At 42.7% G+C, this 17007-nt stretch overlaps 2 protein-coding genes across 12 annotated transcripts in view; one reads left to right on the top strand and one right to left on the bottom strand.

The window, feature by feature from the left end:
• LOC146258728 (GRAM domain-containing protein 4-like) overlaps positions 1 to 12975 on the bottom strand; it is a 42422-nt gene extending 29447 nt beyond the window's left edge. The window contains exons 1-4 of one of the 10 annotated variants that reach the window (XM_084672091.1): positions 12667 to 12975; positions 6889 to 7144; positions 4594 to 4668; positions 3604 to 3724 (exon numbers count right to left, since the gene is read on the bottom strand). In XM_084672091.1, the coding sequence (XP_084528217.1) occupies positions 3604 to 3724; positions 4594 to 4668; positions 6889 to 7144; positions 12667 to 12695 (481 nt within the window). In that variant the 5' untranslated portion in view covers positions 12696 to 12975. Of the gene's footprint in view, positions 1 to 3603; positions 3725 to 4025; positions 4164 to 4593; positions 4669 to 5619; positions 5882 to 6888; positions 7145 to 7545; positions 7839 to 12666 lie in introns of those variants that run through there. The other 9 variants (XM_084672094.1, XM_084672092.1, XM_084672093.1 and 6 more) reach the window with 9 other exon arrangements.
• On the top strand, positions 9558 to 17007 carry LOC146258727 (gamma-crystallin M2-like). Of its 2 annotated transcripts, none has more exons than XM_084672112.1 (3): positions 9558 to 9566; positions 16340 to 16582; positions 16705 to 17007. In XM_084672112.1, the coding sequence occupies exons 1-3, from the start codon at positions 9558 to 9560 to the stop codon at positions 17005 to 17007; spliced, it is 555 nt and encodes a 184-aa protein (XP_084528238.1). The 2 variants fall into 2 exon arrangements, with proteins under 2 accessions (XP_084528238.1, XP_084528237.1); XM_084672111.1 differs by lacking the exon at positions 9558 to 9566 and adding an exon at positions 16109 to 16141.

Raw genomic sequence — 17007 nt, 5'->3', positions numbered from 1 at the left:
ATTCTGAGCAATGGCTTTACAGCCTGATAAATATTTTACGTGATATTATTACGAGTACATTCAGGAAGATCACAGTAGTACCCATTAAAAAGCCATCTCACCAGCATCCCTGTCTGAATAAATACATTAAGCCTGTCAACGTCTATTTCCGTCCTTCCCCCTGAGCAGTTTTCCATCATGGTCACATGGTTAAACAGCCAGCCAGTCAGGTGACGTAAAGGAGATTCCTCTGGTATCTCGGCGCAAAGTCATCCAGGAACAGACATCAGGTGTTCTTTACCCTCGCTTCTTGTCAGGCTCTGAGCCACAGGCACCTGGACACCACCCAAAACCGGTTTGCTCCAGCGACGGGGCAGAGCAGGATAGCTGTGTTAGACCCTCCACTTCCACATGAGTTACAGATTTATCCTACTTAAAGGGCCTCAAAAGCCTGGGGTTGTAAACTTACAGTCTAAACATTAGTTGTTTTTTTTCCCCCTCAATTCGACTACTACCCCTCATTAAGACACTAAAGTAGTAGAACGGTACTAATTACTATTTTATACTTAGTTTGGTTGAGCAATTGTATGAGTATGTGCAATGTACTTTCTGACGCTCGTACAAAAGGAAAGTGTAGGTACGGTAGGAACTTAGTGGCTTATGCATGATTATCCACACGAACTTCCCAAACATACAATACAACGTACAACTATGCTATCTTGAAAGGACCAAAATGGTGCTTGTAGGAGGCTACCATTTACGCATGACACTCGATATCCATCAGCAGATAAACGCTTTGATGACCAAAGGTCTTAATTATAGGTCATGTTAAAGTTTAGAACAGACCGTTCCTGGACTCTGACGACAGCGATGCACTTTTAATCTTTGATATTCTGTGATACTATCTTTATGCATGTGTACCTCGCTTTGGCTAAAAGCGTCTGCAAAATTGATAAATGTATGTAAATTATGAAGGCCCTTCGAGGAAATGCCAACAGCGTAGGTGCCCTGGCTATCAGACAGACCATACATCATCAAACCAAACAGTAGCACAGTATGAAAACCCAGTGTGTTTCACAACCGACCGTAACTAAATATGTGGACAAAAAGTCAAAAGGACAGGACACCATGAACACTCCTGGGGAAGGCTCCGGAACAAGCAGTCCGGGGACACGCACTAATGCTTCCTTCTGTTGTGTCCATCGCGGGCAGGTCATCCCAGTGACACCAAGCTGTCCAGTCAATACCTGGCTTTCTTGTGGTTGGGTCGTGTGGGGAGGCTTATGTAAGGTCTCGGCTAATAATAACCCTTTGGTTTTTGTTGCAGCTGTGATCGGAAAGGTCCCCCGTTGACCTTTGGTGTACTCGCGGTGCACACGAGCAGGTTCAGAAGACACACACATGCACTCGTTTCCCTCATGTGTGTACGTATAGTGAAATCCCCGCAAGAGTCTAAGCACCGGAAGAACGGGTAGCGCTAGAGGAAACGACAAGCCGCCTCACGGCCCCCAACCGGGTCGAGGACGGCGTATTCAGACACTTTCCCGCCTCTCCCTCAGCTGACGAGCAGCACAGCTGGAGCTCGTCACATGGTCAGCATGACCAAAGCCGAGCCGCCGAGGCTCAAAAGGTAGAATGATGCAGGACAGCAAGCGTGAGGATATTGCCGTCTGTGGGCTTCCTGTAACAACATACAACATTCTGGAGTGGGATGTGAACATCCACAGCAGTGCGGTCGGGTAATAACATGTTATGCAGCGTGCTGTCCGTTTAACAATCGTATTGACCACAGGCCAGATTGCCTTCCATCGATCAGAGAAGCAGCAGGAGCATGTGGATGAACACGTGACTGTGTGTGGGAGCGTGTGTAGGAGTGTGTGTGTGTCTGTGTGAGGGCGTGTGTGGTAGGGTTCTAACGGTGTATTTACATAACAAATCTCGACACATGACTAAGTCTGCAAGTGTAGATTAGGCAACCATGAGCCTTCCGATGAAAGTACAGAACATGGAGAAAACAGGCATCGCCAGGCTGCGCGAGCGTTCCAAATAACCCTCTCGTTCTCGTCACACGCAGACTCACGCGGACCTACGCAGGTCTTCCCTGCGCTGCAGGCTAATCCAAAGCGCTTGTGGGCACGCTAATTGAAACAAAGTCTAGGTCACTGGGATAAGCAGAGGTCTGCCAACACAGTGCAATGCAAGACCTCAAATCCACCCAACCCCACCCCCCTCTTACCGGCTCAGCTCTGCACTGCAGGTCTCTCTGACTCATCACAACAGACTAAGGAGCACAAAGCTCCTTATTCGACCAATCACCTGTCTCCTCACCAGTCTCTCAGGGAGTCAGGATTCCCTCTTCCAGACAGTGGATTTACATCCAACCTGGGAAATCACTGTGTTCCCTGTGTTCCCTATATTCAGGACTGTTGAACCGGCTCTGCAGCATTAGATGTTTTATGTTTCTCAGTTCTTTATCCCATTGCTTTTTGCCTGTAAGTTAACAACCCACACTCCACCGCCCCCACACTCCCCACCTCAGCCAACTAGAAATAACCGTATACAATTAAGCTTTCAATCTTTGTTTTTGCCGCACAATTCCATACAACAGAAACTAGGCCTGCCGTGCACCTCATCTGGACCACAGACAACGGACCACTTTACCCGATTCCCTTGGTGCCAGACAGAGGTGGCTGGATTCTGACCTAAAGACCAGACCATGCTGCTGACCCCGCTTCAGATGGACCCCGAGGGACTTGAGTGGTGACTGGGAGGCCATATCCCACCAGTCCCCTGACAACAAGAACAACCACTCTGAGCTAGCACAAGGAAACGACTGAAACACGTTTCCAGGCAAATGCGAGATCCAACTCATATGGTGCATGTTTTGTACTGTGCACGTCTGATCTTTGATTAGCTTCTGCACTTTCTATTATGCACCGTTTACATTTGATTCCTTTTGCAGTGCATGGAAAGTATAGCAGCAGGTCAAGGATCAGAAGAGCACTGTTCTACAGTCTTTCGGTGGACAGAGTTCTTTGGTCTGCCACATCGCTAAGTAAGCACATCTCAGGCAGCGTGAACCGACAATATTTTCTCAACGACAGTTTTAGAATACCGTGCACTAAAAACACCACTGTGCATCATCAGCCAGAAAAGTGGAAATGAGACCGTCCGATCTAATCCCACAATCCCAACCCTCCACATCACCAGACACGAGGGGCCAGATGAGCTGCTCCAAAAAGCTCATCTCCTGGCCAAGCAGAGGCTCTGAGTGAGATTCATTAAATGTACACGCACGCACACGCACACACACGCACACGAGAATGAGCTCACCCAGTGTCACACATGCTCTTAGAAGCAGCAACCTTTAAATGACTGAGCAACACACCAACAAAGCTAACACACAGCTCTTATCATCTCAGGCTGGAGTTTCCCCTCACTGAACGGAAAAGTTATCTTGTCCATCCGACACCCAAATTAAATCATGCTAACGGAGGCACCATTGTGAAGCCAATGCACCATTTTTGACTTGGGTCAATAAACAACATGCACACAATTAATACACTATTTAACAACATTTTGTAGCCTTTAATTGCCAAAAGGAGCATTATATCCGGTACTCACGTAAGAAGTGCTTTTCTAGTAAGGCAATTTCTAGGTGGCCTTTAACTTCGTTGAGACGGTCGGCCTCCGTCCTCTGAAAGTCCTGGATGGCGGCGGCCATCGCAAGAGTCCCCGGACCAGCCTGATGCAAGGAGACACACACACACATAGACACACACACACACATGCATACACACACACACACACACAAACACAGACACAGACACAGACAGTACACATGAGCAACAGTTCAAAGTGCTCATCAAACAAACATTAAAATGAGGCATCACTAATAGAAAATCTGAGAGAGAGAGCAAGAAACAGTGGAATCTGACACAGAAACACAAACAAACACAGAAATGACACAAACAGCCCCAAGCACATATACAACACAACACCAACTAATAACAAGCTCCTACATGACCGCATATCCCCACACTCACGCACGAGTGTGAAAACGGAGGGAAATGCGGGCAGGCAGAGTGTGGTATCCTCCACTTCATCCAGCCTTGTTTCCCAACACCAGGCAGCAGCCAAGCCCAAAAAACCTGCAGCATCCTAATCCTGTATTCTGACTGTCATCTGCACCGTGAACGGGGCACGAGGCGAGGAAAGGAAGGGAAGGATACAGAGAGAGAGGGGGGTGGGGAGAGATGGAAAGAGAGAGAGGGAGAGAGAAACAGATAGACAGTGGGATAGGGTGGAATAGTTTCAGAGGGAAAGAAACAGAAATGAGAGAGAAAAGGGGAAAGATGGAGACAGAGAGAGGGTTCGAGACAAGTGATAGCATTTTGATAACACAAAGATGCTAGCTGGCAGCAAGGTAGATGAAAGTGAGCCGAACTTGAGAAGAAAAAAACGATCAAAAAGATCAAACTGCGAGGAGAGGAGAGAATAAAAAAGAAAAGAACGCAAGGAGAAGGTGAGGTAAGGCGCAGGGAAGAAACCGTCTGAATAGTTAAAGGTTACTCTCTATAGAAAACCTCCCTTCAGCAGTCAGGACAGGGTTACCTCAGAGACAGTGATTGAGGGAACAACATCTGTGCCCTGAGCTGCAGTAACCTCCGCAGTGATGAGGAGAGGGAACTGGAGAGAAACAGACATCACAAGCCAAGCTCGGGTCACAAGGTCTCCGTTGCTAAAGAGCAGAACTATGATCTCAGATAGCTGTGTTGCTGTTTTTTTTGCTGTTTTTTTTTGCTCTTTTAGGACACGTTTCCAAAAGCAAGGGGTGAACTGCGCATTCTGATTTTAATGGTGGCATTTGTAGACAAATAATTGAAAAACAAAAAATTGCGGAAAACGCTCATCTTGGATTATAGGCTAAGACAATCATAACAAACAGTGGCACGCCGTACAACCCACACACAGACTTGATAAGGTAGGGGAGGGTTTTAGAACTGACCAGTTGCACCAGCCTGCATAATAACAAATCCACATTATTTGACTGACTTTGTTAGTGTCAATTAGATATCCCCAATTAAAGCAAATTACATTTGTCATCTTACTATAAATTAGATTTGCTATCATTATAAATCTGTGCGTCAAAGTTGTAAATAACAGAGTATGACTGTGACGACTGTAAATCCTGGTGGACAACTGCTGCTGGATGAAGACCTCATGAAGGAAGGAAGTGAGAGCATCGCAACAGAGAACCAGAGAGACAACAGCACTATACCATCGTTCTCTTGTTACTATGGGAACAAGATCAAAACAGGGCTCCACCCACCCACCTACCTACCCCCCAGAAAACTGAGAAACATTTCTCACACTGTCATAGATAGGAGCCTCAAACAATAGCCTCAAACTCACTAAACTGGAATTGATCTTGGGTGTGTCTTAAGAGTTGGAACATTTCCTGTGTTAAAGATAAGAAATAGTTGTAAAGCTGACAACCACCCAACTAACAGACTGTATTTCTCAAGCGTTCTGAGTAAAAGTCTCAGTACTCACGATGGTTTTCACTACTGTTTGAATGGATTCCTACCTTGACAAAACAATCATCTCAAATGAACCTTAACATGAACCCACACTGACCTGTAGGGTGAAGAAGGCTGGTGTGATACACGTTGGTGTGAACAGTGACTGAACTGGAATAACCCCAGAACAGTCTACCAAAGCTCGCCTTTCATCACGTGGCCTGGCTCCTTTAGCCCACATTTCACAACACTCAGACCGACAGCTTACCAGATCTGAAACGGCTACTTCTCTGAAGAGGAGATCTAGGGAGAGTTGAACTTTAACAGCAGCTACCCTGACATTAATAAATGTTAGTTCATGTTTCACTGCACAGCTGGCTCTATCACTGTTTTCACTCAAACAGAATAATACAAAAATATGTTCCGCTATGCAGACAAATTACTCATGTTAACTTGGAACTGGATAAAAAAATAAAAAATAAAAAGCATGAAATAAATATTTGGATGAGCTCTTTCTGCAAAAAGTGATTGAGTTGGTTGCAAAATCTGGGCATTTCACCACAGACGTCAGACACAGTATCCAGGGGGTGTTATTGAGAAGACTTTCACTCGGCCAGGGGTAGGAATAATATGTTTTGTAAAGAGTCATGACATTTTTAGACAGCAGTTCAAGTTCAAGATCTACTTAAGATCTTGGGCCAAACTGGTGTCAGTTAGGCAAGAGTACTGAATCTTAGCAAATTACAGTGGACAGATCTAAGCACCATTGAGGAGAAGACTAAAAAGAGAACACAGTTAAATAAATAAACAAACAAACAGTTGTCCTGGGAACGTATCAAGAAGTGAGAACTGGTAAGGCTTTGGCAGACGTGTGTTCAGTCTAAGCTGCTGCATGTGACCCAGTGACGCAGACAGCAGTTGGAGGTCTATCTCCTCATCCTCGTCTAAGAGGACTGGAGCAACAGGAAAGCGCTTGAATAAACAGAAACGCAGAGTATCAAAAGGAATGACGCTTTGGCGAAATTCCTCCAGATACAGGCCTGTCGGACCTCAGGAGTGAGCGGACTTTAATGAGGAAGGTTTCTAGAAGGTTTGGAGTGAATTCTGCTTGGATGGTGTTAGAAATGAGGAGCTATAGGGGATGACAAGTACTGCAATGTGAGATGGAGATGGCTACATTAATATTACAGTTATTGTAAAAATTCTGGTTAGTTTGGCTTGAGATCATGCAGGGATCTATGAAGTTTCTCTTTGAGTTCTACCATGTTTAATGTAACAAGCGTGAATTTGCAATAGCTGCGACCATGTTCGATCACCCAACCAACCGAGCCACAGAGCTGCTAATCGCAGCTGAAAATGATTATTTAATCAAGAAAAAGTATCCTACTTGAGGTTCGGTTTGTGGGAGCTGGCTGCAAAGTGAGGCTGCACTCACAGGGTCTCTCAGCTCCTCCGTGTCCTTAATGGAGGCCCGAGGCTTCATCACCACCTCATCGCTACATTCATTGTCGGACGTGTTGGGCGACTCGGCCAGATCCAGGAACTCATCCCTACGCTGGCCCCGGAAACGGATTTTGTCCAAACGCTTTAGCATGGTTAACACAGTGTTCTTGGTCCTTATCTTAACATGATGTATGGCATCCCTGCAAAGACAGAAATAAAACAAGAGAACGCAATTAGGAAACACACAGTACAAAAAACAATGTAGTTTGCTTGAAGTTGGGGATTGCAGTGGACAGAGATGAGGAGAGATAGTTGAGGATATCAGTTACTTGGGAAAAAAAGAAATGTATTTCATTTTCATAAATTCATGGCGAAATTATACATTTATGTAATCCTCATCTTAATGAGCAAGCAGTGAAACTTAGACATGAGTCTCTTCCATTAAACAGCACATTCTACCACAGCCATGAGGAGCGAGGCCTCAGTGGCTTACTGACTCATCCAGAAACATTCAAGGCTGCATGACAGCACTCTTCTCCATCTATAACAGGAGAAAATAAAACCCAGCACTCAACAATGGGATGCCAAACAGTGAACTTACTTGGAAATTACCTTGTGATCACAACTGTTCCACATCTACAGAGAATCCAAATTGATCGCAGTAACACTATTCAAGTAACGTCAGGTTGAATAGCTTCATTTTCGTCCTTAACAATCCTTACAGTAAACAATTGTAAGTTTTTTTTTCCATGACACCTACAAGACCCCATCAGAAAACTTAACAGCATTCTATTTTAAAAAGTCAGACAAGACCAACCAAGCAAAACAGTGTTCCAACTCTTGTCAACTCAAGCTAGATTTTTTGTAGCCTAGTTTAGTAGTCAAATTGTTACCCAACAATACACTAGTAACTAGTCTACTGGAGCATAAAACTTCATAAAAATAGCAAAAAGATTGGTGGATCCGGCAACATCCTACCTTGGTTTTTTGATGTTGAAACCCATTCTTTGTCTAAGACCAATATATCTGGCAATACATGCTGTCCAAGCTTGCTCTGACAGTGCAGTATAGACATAGTGGAATGTGCAAGGCTAACTTAGCTTGCTACTGGTGTGTGCGCGTGTTTTGGGAAGAGGGGGAGGGATGGAGGGAAAGGGTGGCAGGGGAGGAGATGGAGGGTTGGAGAGGAGGGGTAGGGATGGGCGCTGCTCCTGGGGTTGGGCCGCCCCCGCCAAATGTTTTTTTCGGGCTGTATTTGGGTCAGCTAGCCAGCACGCTGGACAACCAGTTTGTGCCCCCACAGAGTGTTAGCAACAAGAGAGAGAGAGAGAGATAGTGAAAGAAAGATAGAAAAAGAGAGTGAAAGCTAGAGAATAAAGAGACAGAGAGACAGAGAGAGAGACAGAGACAGAGGAGAGACATAAAGGCAGGAGAAATTGTAAGAAAAAAGGAACAAAGCCAGTGATGGAAGAGAGGGAAAATAAATGAGGGGAACAGGGTTTATTTAAAAGGAGGGGAAGAAAAGAAAGAAAGGGAGAGAGAGAGAGAGACACGACATGGCGGACACGCACCACAGCTTCATGAAGAGGTCTGAAAGGCCATCGTTCATTAAGAGGGGATGAGAGGACGAGAGGATGAGTAGTTGCTCTCAGTTTGAGGACATCAATGTTACAATGAAGGAAATCTTTTAATCTATTGTGATATTCTCAAATGCTTTCCTATGCCCTACCTACATTTACTTCTCAGGGTATAGCGATAGTTTTTTTTCCCCGATCTGTACGTTCATTTAAGAAACTACCATGTGTTGTATTTCCAACCGGCGGACACCTAAATATTGGCTTCATCACCTCATCGCGCTCCAAATAACAAATAGCTGACAACGAAAAGTACAGCCTCCACGAGAAACCTTGAATAACCCCTTAGATATTTAGAAACATTTCAATTTTTTTTTTTTTTCTTCTAATAAGAGAACAACCACATCATCTATTTGAAACTGAAATGTAAAAAAGTGTATTTGACCGTCGCACACTAAAGGCCATCTTGTGTGGTTGCTTCTATAGAACTCTTCTCCTTGCATGATAAGGTAAACACAACAATCATCATCTACTGCAAACATGGAGGAGGGCTTGTGGTAGGCTACAGAACAAAGAGGGAAGTTTCTAGTTCACTTTCTTGAACAAACAAGAACATAAACAAGTGTCCATAAGCACTCAGGTCTTCAACGTTCACAGGGTTCCTGGTCGATTAAGCGCAGACTTGACCAGAAATGTCTTCCACTACTTGGGTTCAATCTTCACCAATACGACTTTACTGTTAGAATAAATTCCCAACAATGTGCTAAAAGCTTTGGTTGCTTTGTAATTGCTTGCCTACCTACATGCCATCACATCCACTTATACCGTGCTGTAGCTTTTGAGCTTCATGTCTGTGTCCCCATCTGTCCTATGAGGGCCTTGACAGGTAGTAATAGACAGGTATTAATCGACAGGTAGTAATAGACATGGCACTCAAGTCCATTCATATTCCAAGGTAGAGCACAGACAAAAAAATAAATCTCAACGGTGTCCCAATACCCTGGCCATTGAGAAGCTTGAGCTGAGTAAGGCTGAAGGCATGAATAAAGTAGAGCCTGAACGGTCTTTTAGCTGAAATGCAAGGACAGTCCAAGATATCTTTGACAATGTTTGTTTTGTGCTGCTCCTGACGTTTCTACAATATGATCTTTCTCTTCTCTCTCTTCATATAATGGATGGATGGATGATAATAATAAGCAAGCGCTATAAAAAAAAATGTTTATTTCACCTAATGTTGAAACAGTTAAATTGCCATCACTTAAGTATAAGCCCAATTTACTAGATCTGGGGACAGCCTTGGGATAGGAGTGAGAATGAAGACGTTTGTGACTGTCCTTTTCAACAGGGCCACTGCCTCTAGGCTACCAGACCAATCTGTCCTTGAGCACAAAAGACCAGCAAAGTTAACATCTGTTATGTGAGTTCTGGGACCACAAGAAGCCTCCAGGGTGCTGTTCTTGCGGAGACAGGGACGGAAGGGACAGCGGAGTGGTAATAATGCCTTGGCCGTGATGCTGTACTGTGGCAGTCCATCAAATTACCGAGAGGGGCTGCCCTGTGGGTGGGTCGTCAATCAAGCGAGATAAGTCCTTTACCTGTGGACTCTGATAGGTCCTCACCACACAAATATTGGTCTGATACCATTTGCTCTCACACACACACACACACACACACACACACACTCCCAGACAGCAGAACACCTGTTTGTTCAGTCCAGTCACACACACCCTATGTAAGTATTCAAACACACGCAGCAGGGAGCTTACTCCCTCCATTACGTAAACCAAACCCAAAGTGTGCATGTGCTCGCACACCTGTTTGCTCAGTTAACACAAAAACACCTTTTTAAGAGACACATGACTATTCGCGCCAAATTGTATTCCAAGATGTCGCCTAAGACCAAGGTTATCTGTATGGAGTCAGGTGGCTGTGCAGTGGGGAATCGGGCTGGTAATCTGAAGGTCGCCAGTTCGATTCCCGGCTGAGCCAAATGACGTTGTGTCCTTGGGCAAGGCACTTCACCCTACTTGCCTCGGGGGAATGTCCCTGTACTTACTGTAAGTCGCTCTGGATAAGAGCGTCTGCTAAATGACTACATGTAAATGTAAAATGTGTAAAATGTATGGAGAACAATTACAGTGCAACACACAAACAGGCAATCCCACTAATTCGAGGTACAGGAAATCAACAAACCAGTAAATATTTATCAGCCAAGGGGTGTGGATGTGCTGTAAAGAAAGACTTGCTGTGGCCTTCCACATTGATATAAGGTGATTAAACTGAAATGGACCAACAGCAAACACAACTGTAGGGTTCTCAGTGTGATTTGGAAAAAACGCTGAACATTGAGCACATTAGAACATTTTTGTTCAGCTGAGTCATAACCAGATTACAATAAATCATTTTGTAGGAAATATTACAAACTGTATCATTAACTGGGTAGATAATAAAGCTAAATAGATTTATAAAGAGATAAATAAAGAGATGTTTAGTGGGTGAAAATCTGGACTGTGGCCAACTTTTACCATGTATGACACCAAGTAAATAAAAGGTTCCATCAATCAGAAGGAATGGAATGAGTGTGCCAAAGCCTGCAACTTCATCCTTATTAGAAGAAGCAATTTGATGACTGTCTAACGTATTAGGGTAAGGTTTTACATTTATTTAGTCTGTTTTACTGTCCAGTTTGCATGGTTATCTTAGAAATGTTGATGTATTTTAAGATTTCTTTACTACTGTATGTAACTGTCTCATAACTCGTACCTAGTGTGGTCCTCAACACTATAATTATTGTTAGTCATAGCGATAATTGTAATAAATAGGTTCTTATTTTCCACCCACCCACTTCCATCTTGTCAGTTGTGAGCCAAACAAACAATCTATCCAACCACTAGTCCCCACCACCCTATTTATCCACCTTTCCACCACCTATCTATTCTCCCATGTATCCATCCATCCATCAGACAGTTGGGTTGCAGGTGTTCAGCGGCCAGCCACTGAGGTGGTGTGAGATGACGGTTGTGGTGTGGTGTTGGTCTGACAGTGAGTTGAGGTAGTGAGTCTCTCGTGTGCAGAACAGGAAGCACACGGCCTCTCTGCCTTGTCTGCACATACAGTCTCAGCAAACACTGTCTGTGTACACGTGTGTGTGTGTGTGTGTGGGGGGGTACTAATATCTCTAAGACACACATTAGGTTGGACATGTTAAAACGGACAGCATTCAGCTGGGGATTGATTAGGGTGGGGCACACACTTGCTAAGACAAACACCCCTTATAGACTGTTGAAATACAACTAACTGATCACACAGACCTGACACACTTCTACAATGTTCTTTTTCATGACAGAATGAAACGCTGGAAAATGCATGTCAGGCCAGACAGATTCATGTATGATCTTTTGAGATTGTCTGGCACAGTCGAACGCAACAACAAAAATCGTCATTGATTTGTTAAGCCTCAAATAGGCGGTTTAACAACCCATTTGAGGTTTCAATGGAGCTAGTGTCAAGCTACATCATTGACTGGCATAAGCACATGACACTGGCCACCGAACATCAGGAAGTAGACTTCACTGATTTTCAATTTAAAAAGACGTGGTACTGCGTGATGCGTGACAAAGAAGCCAACTAAAGCCAACCTAATTGTCATAAATCATTTAAATCAACGGCACAGTCCTACACGGAGTATGCAACATGGCTAGTTCCATTTCGTTAACTTGCATCACTTAACGCTATATCAGAAACACTTTCATACACCATGTTGTCAAGAAAACGAGTACCGTATGCTTTCTATTTTCTGAAAGACTATCCCTCTGAACCGACTCCCGAGACTGAGCGCCCTAGCCAGCGAGCGACTGTTGCATTGTTAGCTCTAATGTACAATAATCCAAAGACGTGCCTTGTGTCCACTTACACGTAAACAAAACGCTATCATGGGTAGCATATTCTCACTGTACTTGCAAATTCAAACCATTTAGAGAATTTCTTATGCCCGGTTGATAGGTAGGGAATTTAATATGCCAATATTACGTAAACAGCACCGAATCACTAGGACGGGGTGTCACTTCATTTTGGTAACACGTTTTAAGCGTGTTGCTCATTTGACAATAGGGATTGAATGACAAGGACCCCTTAATAAAGTTTCTTACCCAGAACGAAATTGGTAACCAAGTTTCATCAACGCAGAGGTTATTCCAACGCTTGCCCTTTCCCACCTGCCAATGTATTGCAATGAAATCCCCCGATGGTCCGCCCCGCTCACGCCCAAGTACAAACATTGGACAAAAAATCCCTTTATTCCAAAGGGTGGGGAAAAAAAACTACAACATTCAAAGTAATGCTCCTCCGTTACGTCTAACGATGTGGCTAAAGATAAACAAAAGTACCCTATCTACACGTCATGTTCACTTTGAATTATCTGTTGTTCCGAAACAGTGTGAGGCACTCGCTACATCTAAACCAGGAAATTTCGTCAATGTCAGCGCCACGCTCTTAAAGGAGACGTTGGTTGTTCAATAAACAATTTATCTGGACACATGTTTTACATGCACCTATTTTTTATATGATGATGTGCTGTTTTAGACTGTATAGTAGCCTTTGATTGCATATCGTTAAAATATTCTAGGTGTGTCAAATATTTTTATTTCAAATGATCTACAACGCATAACTGTTTTACCTAATTACGTAATCTTTTCACTCCAAAAACAGAGCAAGCAGGAGTTCAGCTAACGCTCCATTCGTGACTGTTGAAAGTCTATGGTAAAGCAGAAATTTGAACAAAACCCTCAAGTGCAATTACTTCTACCCAACAGAACCAGAAGATGTCGCTCCATAACCACATTCAATCCTGCTTGCACCTTGCACTCAAGAACATTTCATATTTCCCACACTGAAACAGAGACGAAAACTTAGTTCGAGTACTTGCATACAAAAATAGGATGTTCTGATAAATCTGGATTGTTCCAAGTAACATGTTACATTTTACAACAAAATACATTCTATCTATCACAAAATACCACTTACCTCACGCAGCAAAAAATGCTATATCCTTGGTTCATTTGTGATTTCTTTAAATTAATCAGATTTTCAAGAACTAATTCCTTGTGTGTGCATGTACAGTTATCACTGCAGGTCCCACAAGTAGTGAACATCATAGCCTTCTATAAGACTTTAGCTTCAAAATCTAGACAATGTTCAAACAGGTGGTCAGAAAAACAATACCAAACAATACATGGACACATATCCCTATCAATTCTTACTCTTACTATCTTACATAATAGTTGGCTATATTTTGTTTACCTTCCAGCAGCCAAAAACTATATGCAACTTTAGATCTTCAGAGGATACCAGTGCAATCAGGGTTGGGTTAGAGTCAGCACTAATTGAGCTGCGGCCGCACCTTAAAATAATTTATTTAGCTTTATCTATTTGTCTGACATTCTAAATTTTAACAAAATAATAGCCTATGATACTATGAGTATAGCGGTGCCATGTTGGAGACAAGGCCTCACATTAAATCTAGGTATTGTAGACAAAGGAGCATAAGTGCGATTTATCAGGTTTTACAGGAGAGCCCAGACAAGTATTTCTCAATTTCTCACTTTTACTGCTAAGCCTTTCAGTTGTCCTTTAAATATAACCTTCTTACCATCATATTTAGTTGTGTCCTTTCAGCACTGAAAACATCTCACCAAGCTTTCTGTCAATACCTGGCTACAAGCTCTCGATATATTCCACTAGAGGGAGTTGTGCGCTTCTGAGGGTCCCTATGTAAATAAATGCTCCAGTTTGAGTTAAGCATGTTTTGATACACAAGACTTCCTTTCCTAAACTAAATTAGACTTCCTTTCCTAAACTTCCTTTCCAAACTATATTAAAGAATCTTTTCACTGAGCAGATGTGTTTATCGAAGCATCAAAAAGACGTAGGCCTTCATATCTAAGATAATATACTAACAATGTAACTTTAATTCAAACTATTCTAATAATACTACACTACTTTCTGTCAGCATACTATTATTTTGTTTGCATGACTAATGTCTGAGATATCCATTCACTTGTTGAATTAAATGATACCAAAAATGAACAGACATTTTAATGTGTACTTTGTAATGTTTATATTGTGAAAGTGCATTTATATTGTATTCATTTAGCAGACACTTTTTTCAAAGCATACAGCTAGTGAAAATAAAAAGTTCAGCAGAGAATAAAGGATCAGACATACATGGCCATAGCAGTATTTTGGTGGTTAGTGGCAAGGAACAGTGTGTGGACTTCACCATGCACAGTGTATACAATACCTATAACAGTGAAAAAAAACAAGAGATGAAAAGTGATTTGTTTGATTCTGCAAAACAAACTGATTTTTTTCCTCATTCCTCGGTTCACTTGTATCACACTGACTCAAACGAATAAAGGGACTAATAGAAAAAAAGTTTTGTAGAACAAAGAAAAGTATTTCACCTGTCTGGTTTCAAACCTGGGACTCATGGATTACATGTCAAGTGCTTGTACACCACTAACCAGCAACAGTGTGTGGCTTTTATTGCTCTAGTGCGCACACATAGTTTTCTTTGTCAACATGAAAATGGCAATTGAACTGAATGTATTCATTTAGGTTTCCACAATTCTAACCACAATACAGGCCCTACATCTTACATGGTGCATAATTTACATACATGTAATAGGAACGTCCCCCAAAAGTATACTGTGAATGCAGATGCTATGAACTTAAACATGCAGTATCAACATTTGCATAAAAATACTGTACATATCTACAAAATATTAATGTTTGTTGATATATTATTCAGTTTCTTAGAAAATCAGTTAAACAATTAATTCTGTGTTACTTTTCCCAATCCATTATTTAGGTGTTCATGTAGCATTAAGTCAATGTACAATGGTATTAACTGACGGCATCACTGACAGTTGTTATGTGCTCTCAGTAATGGGTAGTAATGTTAGGGCAGAGTAGAGGAGAGCAGAACAAACCATGGTTGGTTGTTTTTCCAACAGGACATCATCGCAAAGCTTTTTTTGAAAGGGTGGACAATGTGCAGTCATACTACAGTCTTGTCTAAAGTTATCTTTTCACGAACAGATACATAGAGGACAAGTTTAGGATTACAATACATTAAGTGGGGACACCTTCAACAAATGATGCATAACCTTTTCAATCACAGGACAAACAAATAAAACATATTTTTTCTTTATGTCACTATTATCTAAGCAATTGTCTATACAATAACCAAAGTTACAATTTCTAAGGGGGTAACAAATGACCTTCTCGAGGATGACAATGACAAAGAGATTTTATAGAGTGACTGTTCGTTGTTAACGATTGCATAAAAGGCTTTGTGATGGTTTTCTAAGAGAAACAGCCTTTAGAAGGTCCTTTGAGGGCGCCCATCACGGGAAATGTGGACAACACTCAGCGGTCTATGGGTTTCTATAGCATGTTGCTGAGTCAGGGGGTTTGTACAGTGGGGCCCCTGGCTGTCAGGTATAAAAAGGAAGGCTTCAGCCAGAAAGGACTCACCAAGGGCGTTAACAGCAGGACCCGTAGCTACAGCTACAGAAAAACTGAGTCAAAATGACCTCCACCGGCATGAACATGATGAGCAAGGTAACTGACTTACCTTCGATGTATACATGCTATTACATAGAGTAAACAGTTTAGATATCGTACTCACAATATGAGCTGTACAAATGTAGCTGTACAATAAATACAATATATACAAATATATAATATTATTCAAATATGCATATGCCTCTAATATTTTAAAATGTTCCCAAATTTGATTACATTTTGATTTCCTTTCAGATCATCTTCTACGAGGACAGGAACTTCATGGGACGTTCCTATGAGTGTATGAATGACATGTCCGATATCTCCTCCTACATGTCCCGCTGCCACTCCTGCAGGGTGGAGAGAGGCTGCTTCATGGTCTACGATCGCACCAACTACATGGGTAACCAGTACTTCATGAGGAGGGGCGAGTACGCCGACTACATGAGCATGTTTGGCTGGAGCGACAGCATCAGGTCCTGTCGTATGATCCCCATGGTAAGGGTCTAGCTCAATCAAATCTTATGGCTTTCCACAATCCAATGTTAAAGCAGTAAATCACACTCAAATTTCAACCAAATTATTGTCTCTTAACGAAACTCCTCCTTCTCTAATAACAGTACAGAGGAAGCTTCAGGATGAGGATCTACGAGAGGGAGAACTTCAGTGGCCAGATGCATGAGATGATGGACGACTGTGATTCCATCATGGATCGTTACAGCATGAACAACTGCATGTCCTGCAACGTGATGGAAGGCCACTGGCTGATGTACGAGCAGCCCCACTACAGAGGCAGAATGTGTTACATGAGGCCTGGCGAGTACAGGAACTTCCACCAGATGATGGGAGGCATGGGAGGCATGGGAGGCATGGGCAACATGAGGTTCATGAGCATGAGGCGCATCAATGAGTCTTTCTACTAG

The sequence above is a fragment of the Hypomesus nipponensis genome, chromosome 14 (genome assembly GCF_054491055.1).
Source record: "Hypomesus nipponensis isolate SF chromosome 14, ASM5449105v1, whole genome shotgun sequence".
NCBI lineage: Eukaryota > Metazoa > Chordata > Actinopteri > Osmeriformes > Osmeridae > Hypomesus > Hypomesus nipponensis.
Note: the sequence above shows the minus strand (reverse complement) of the source record. Positions and strands in the feature narration are given on the sequence as shown.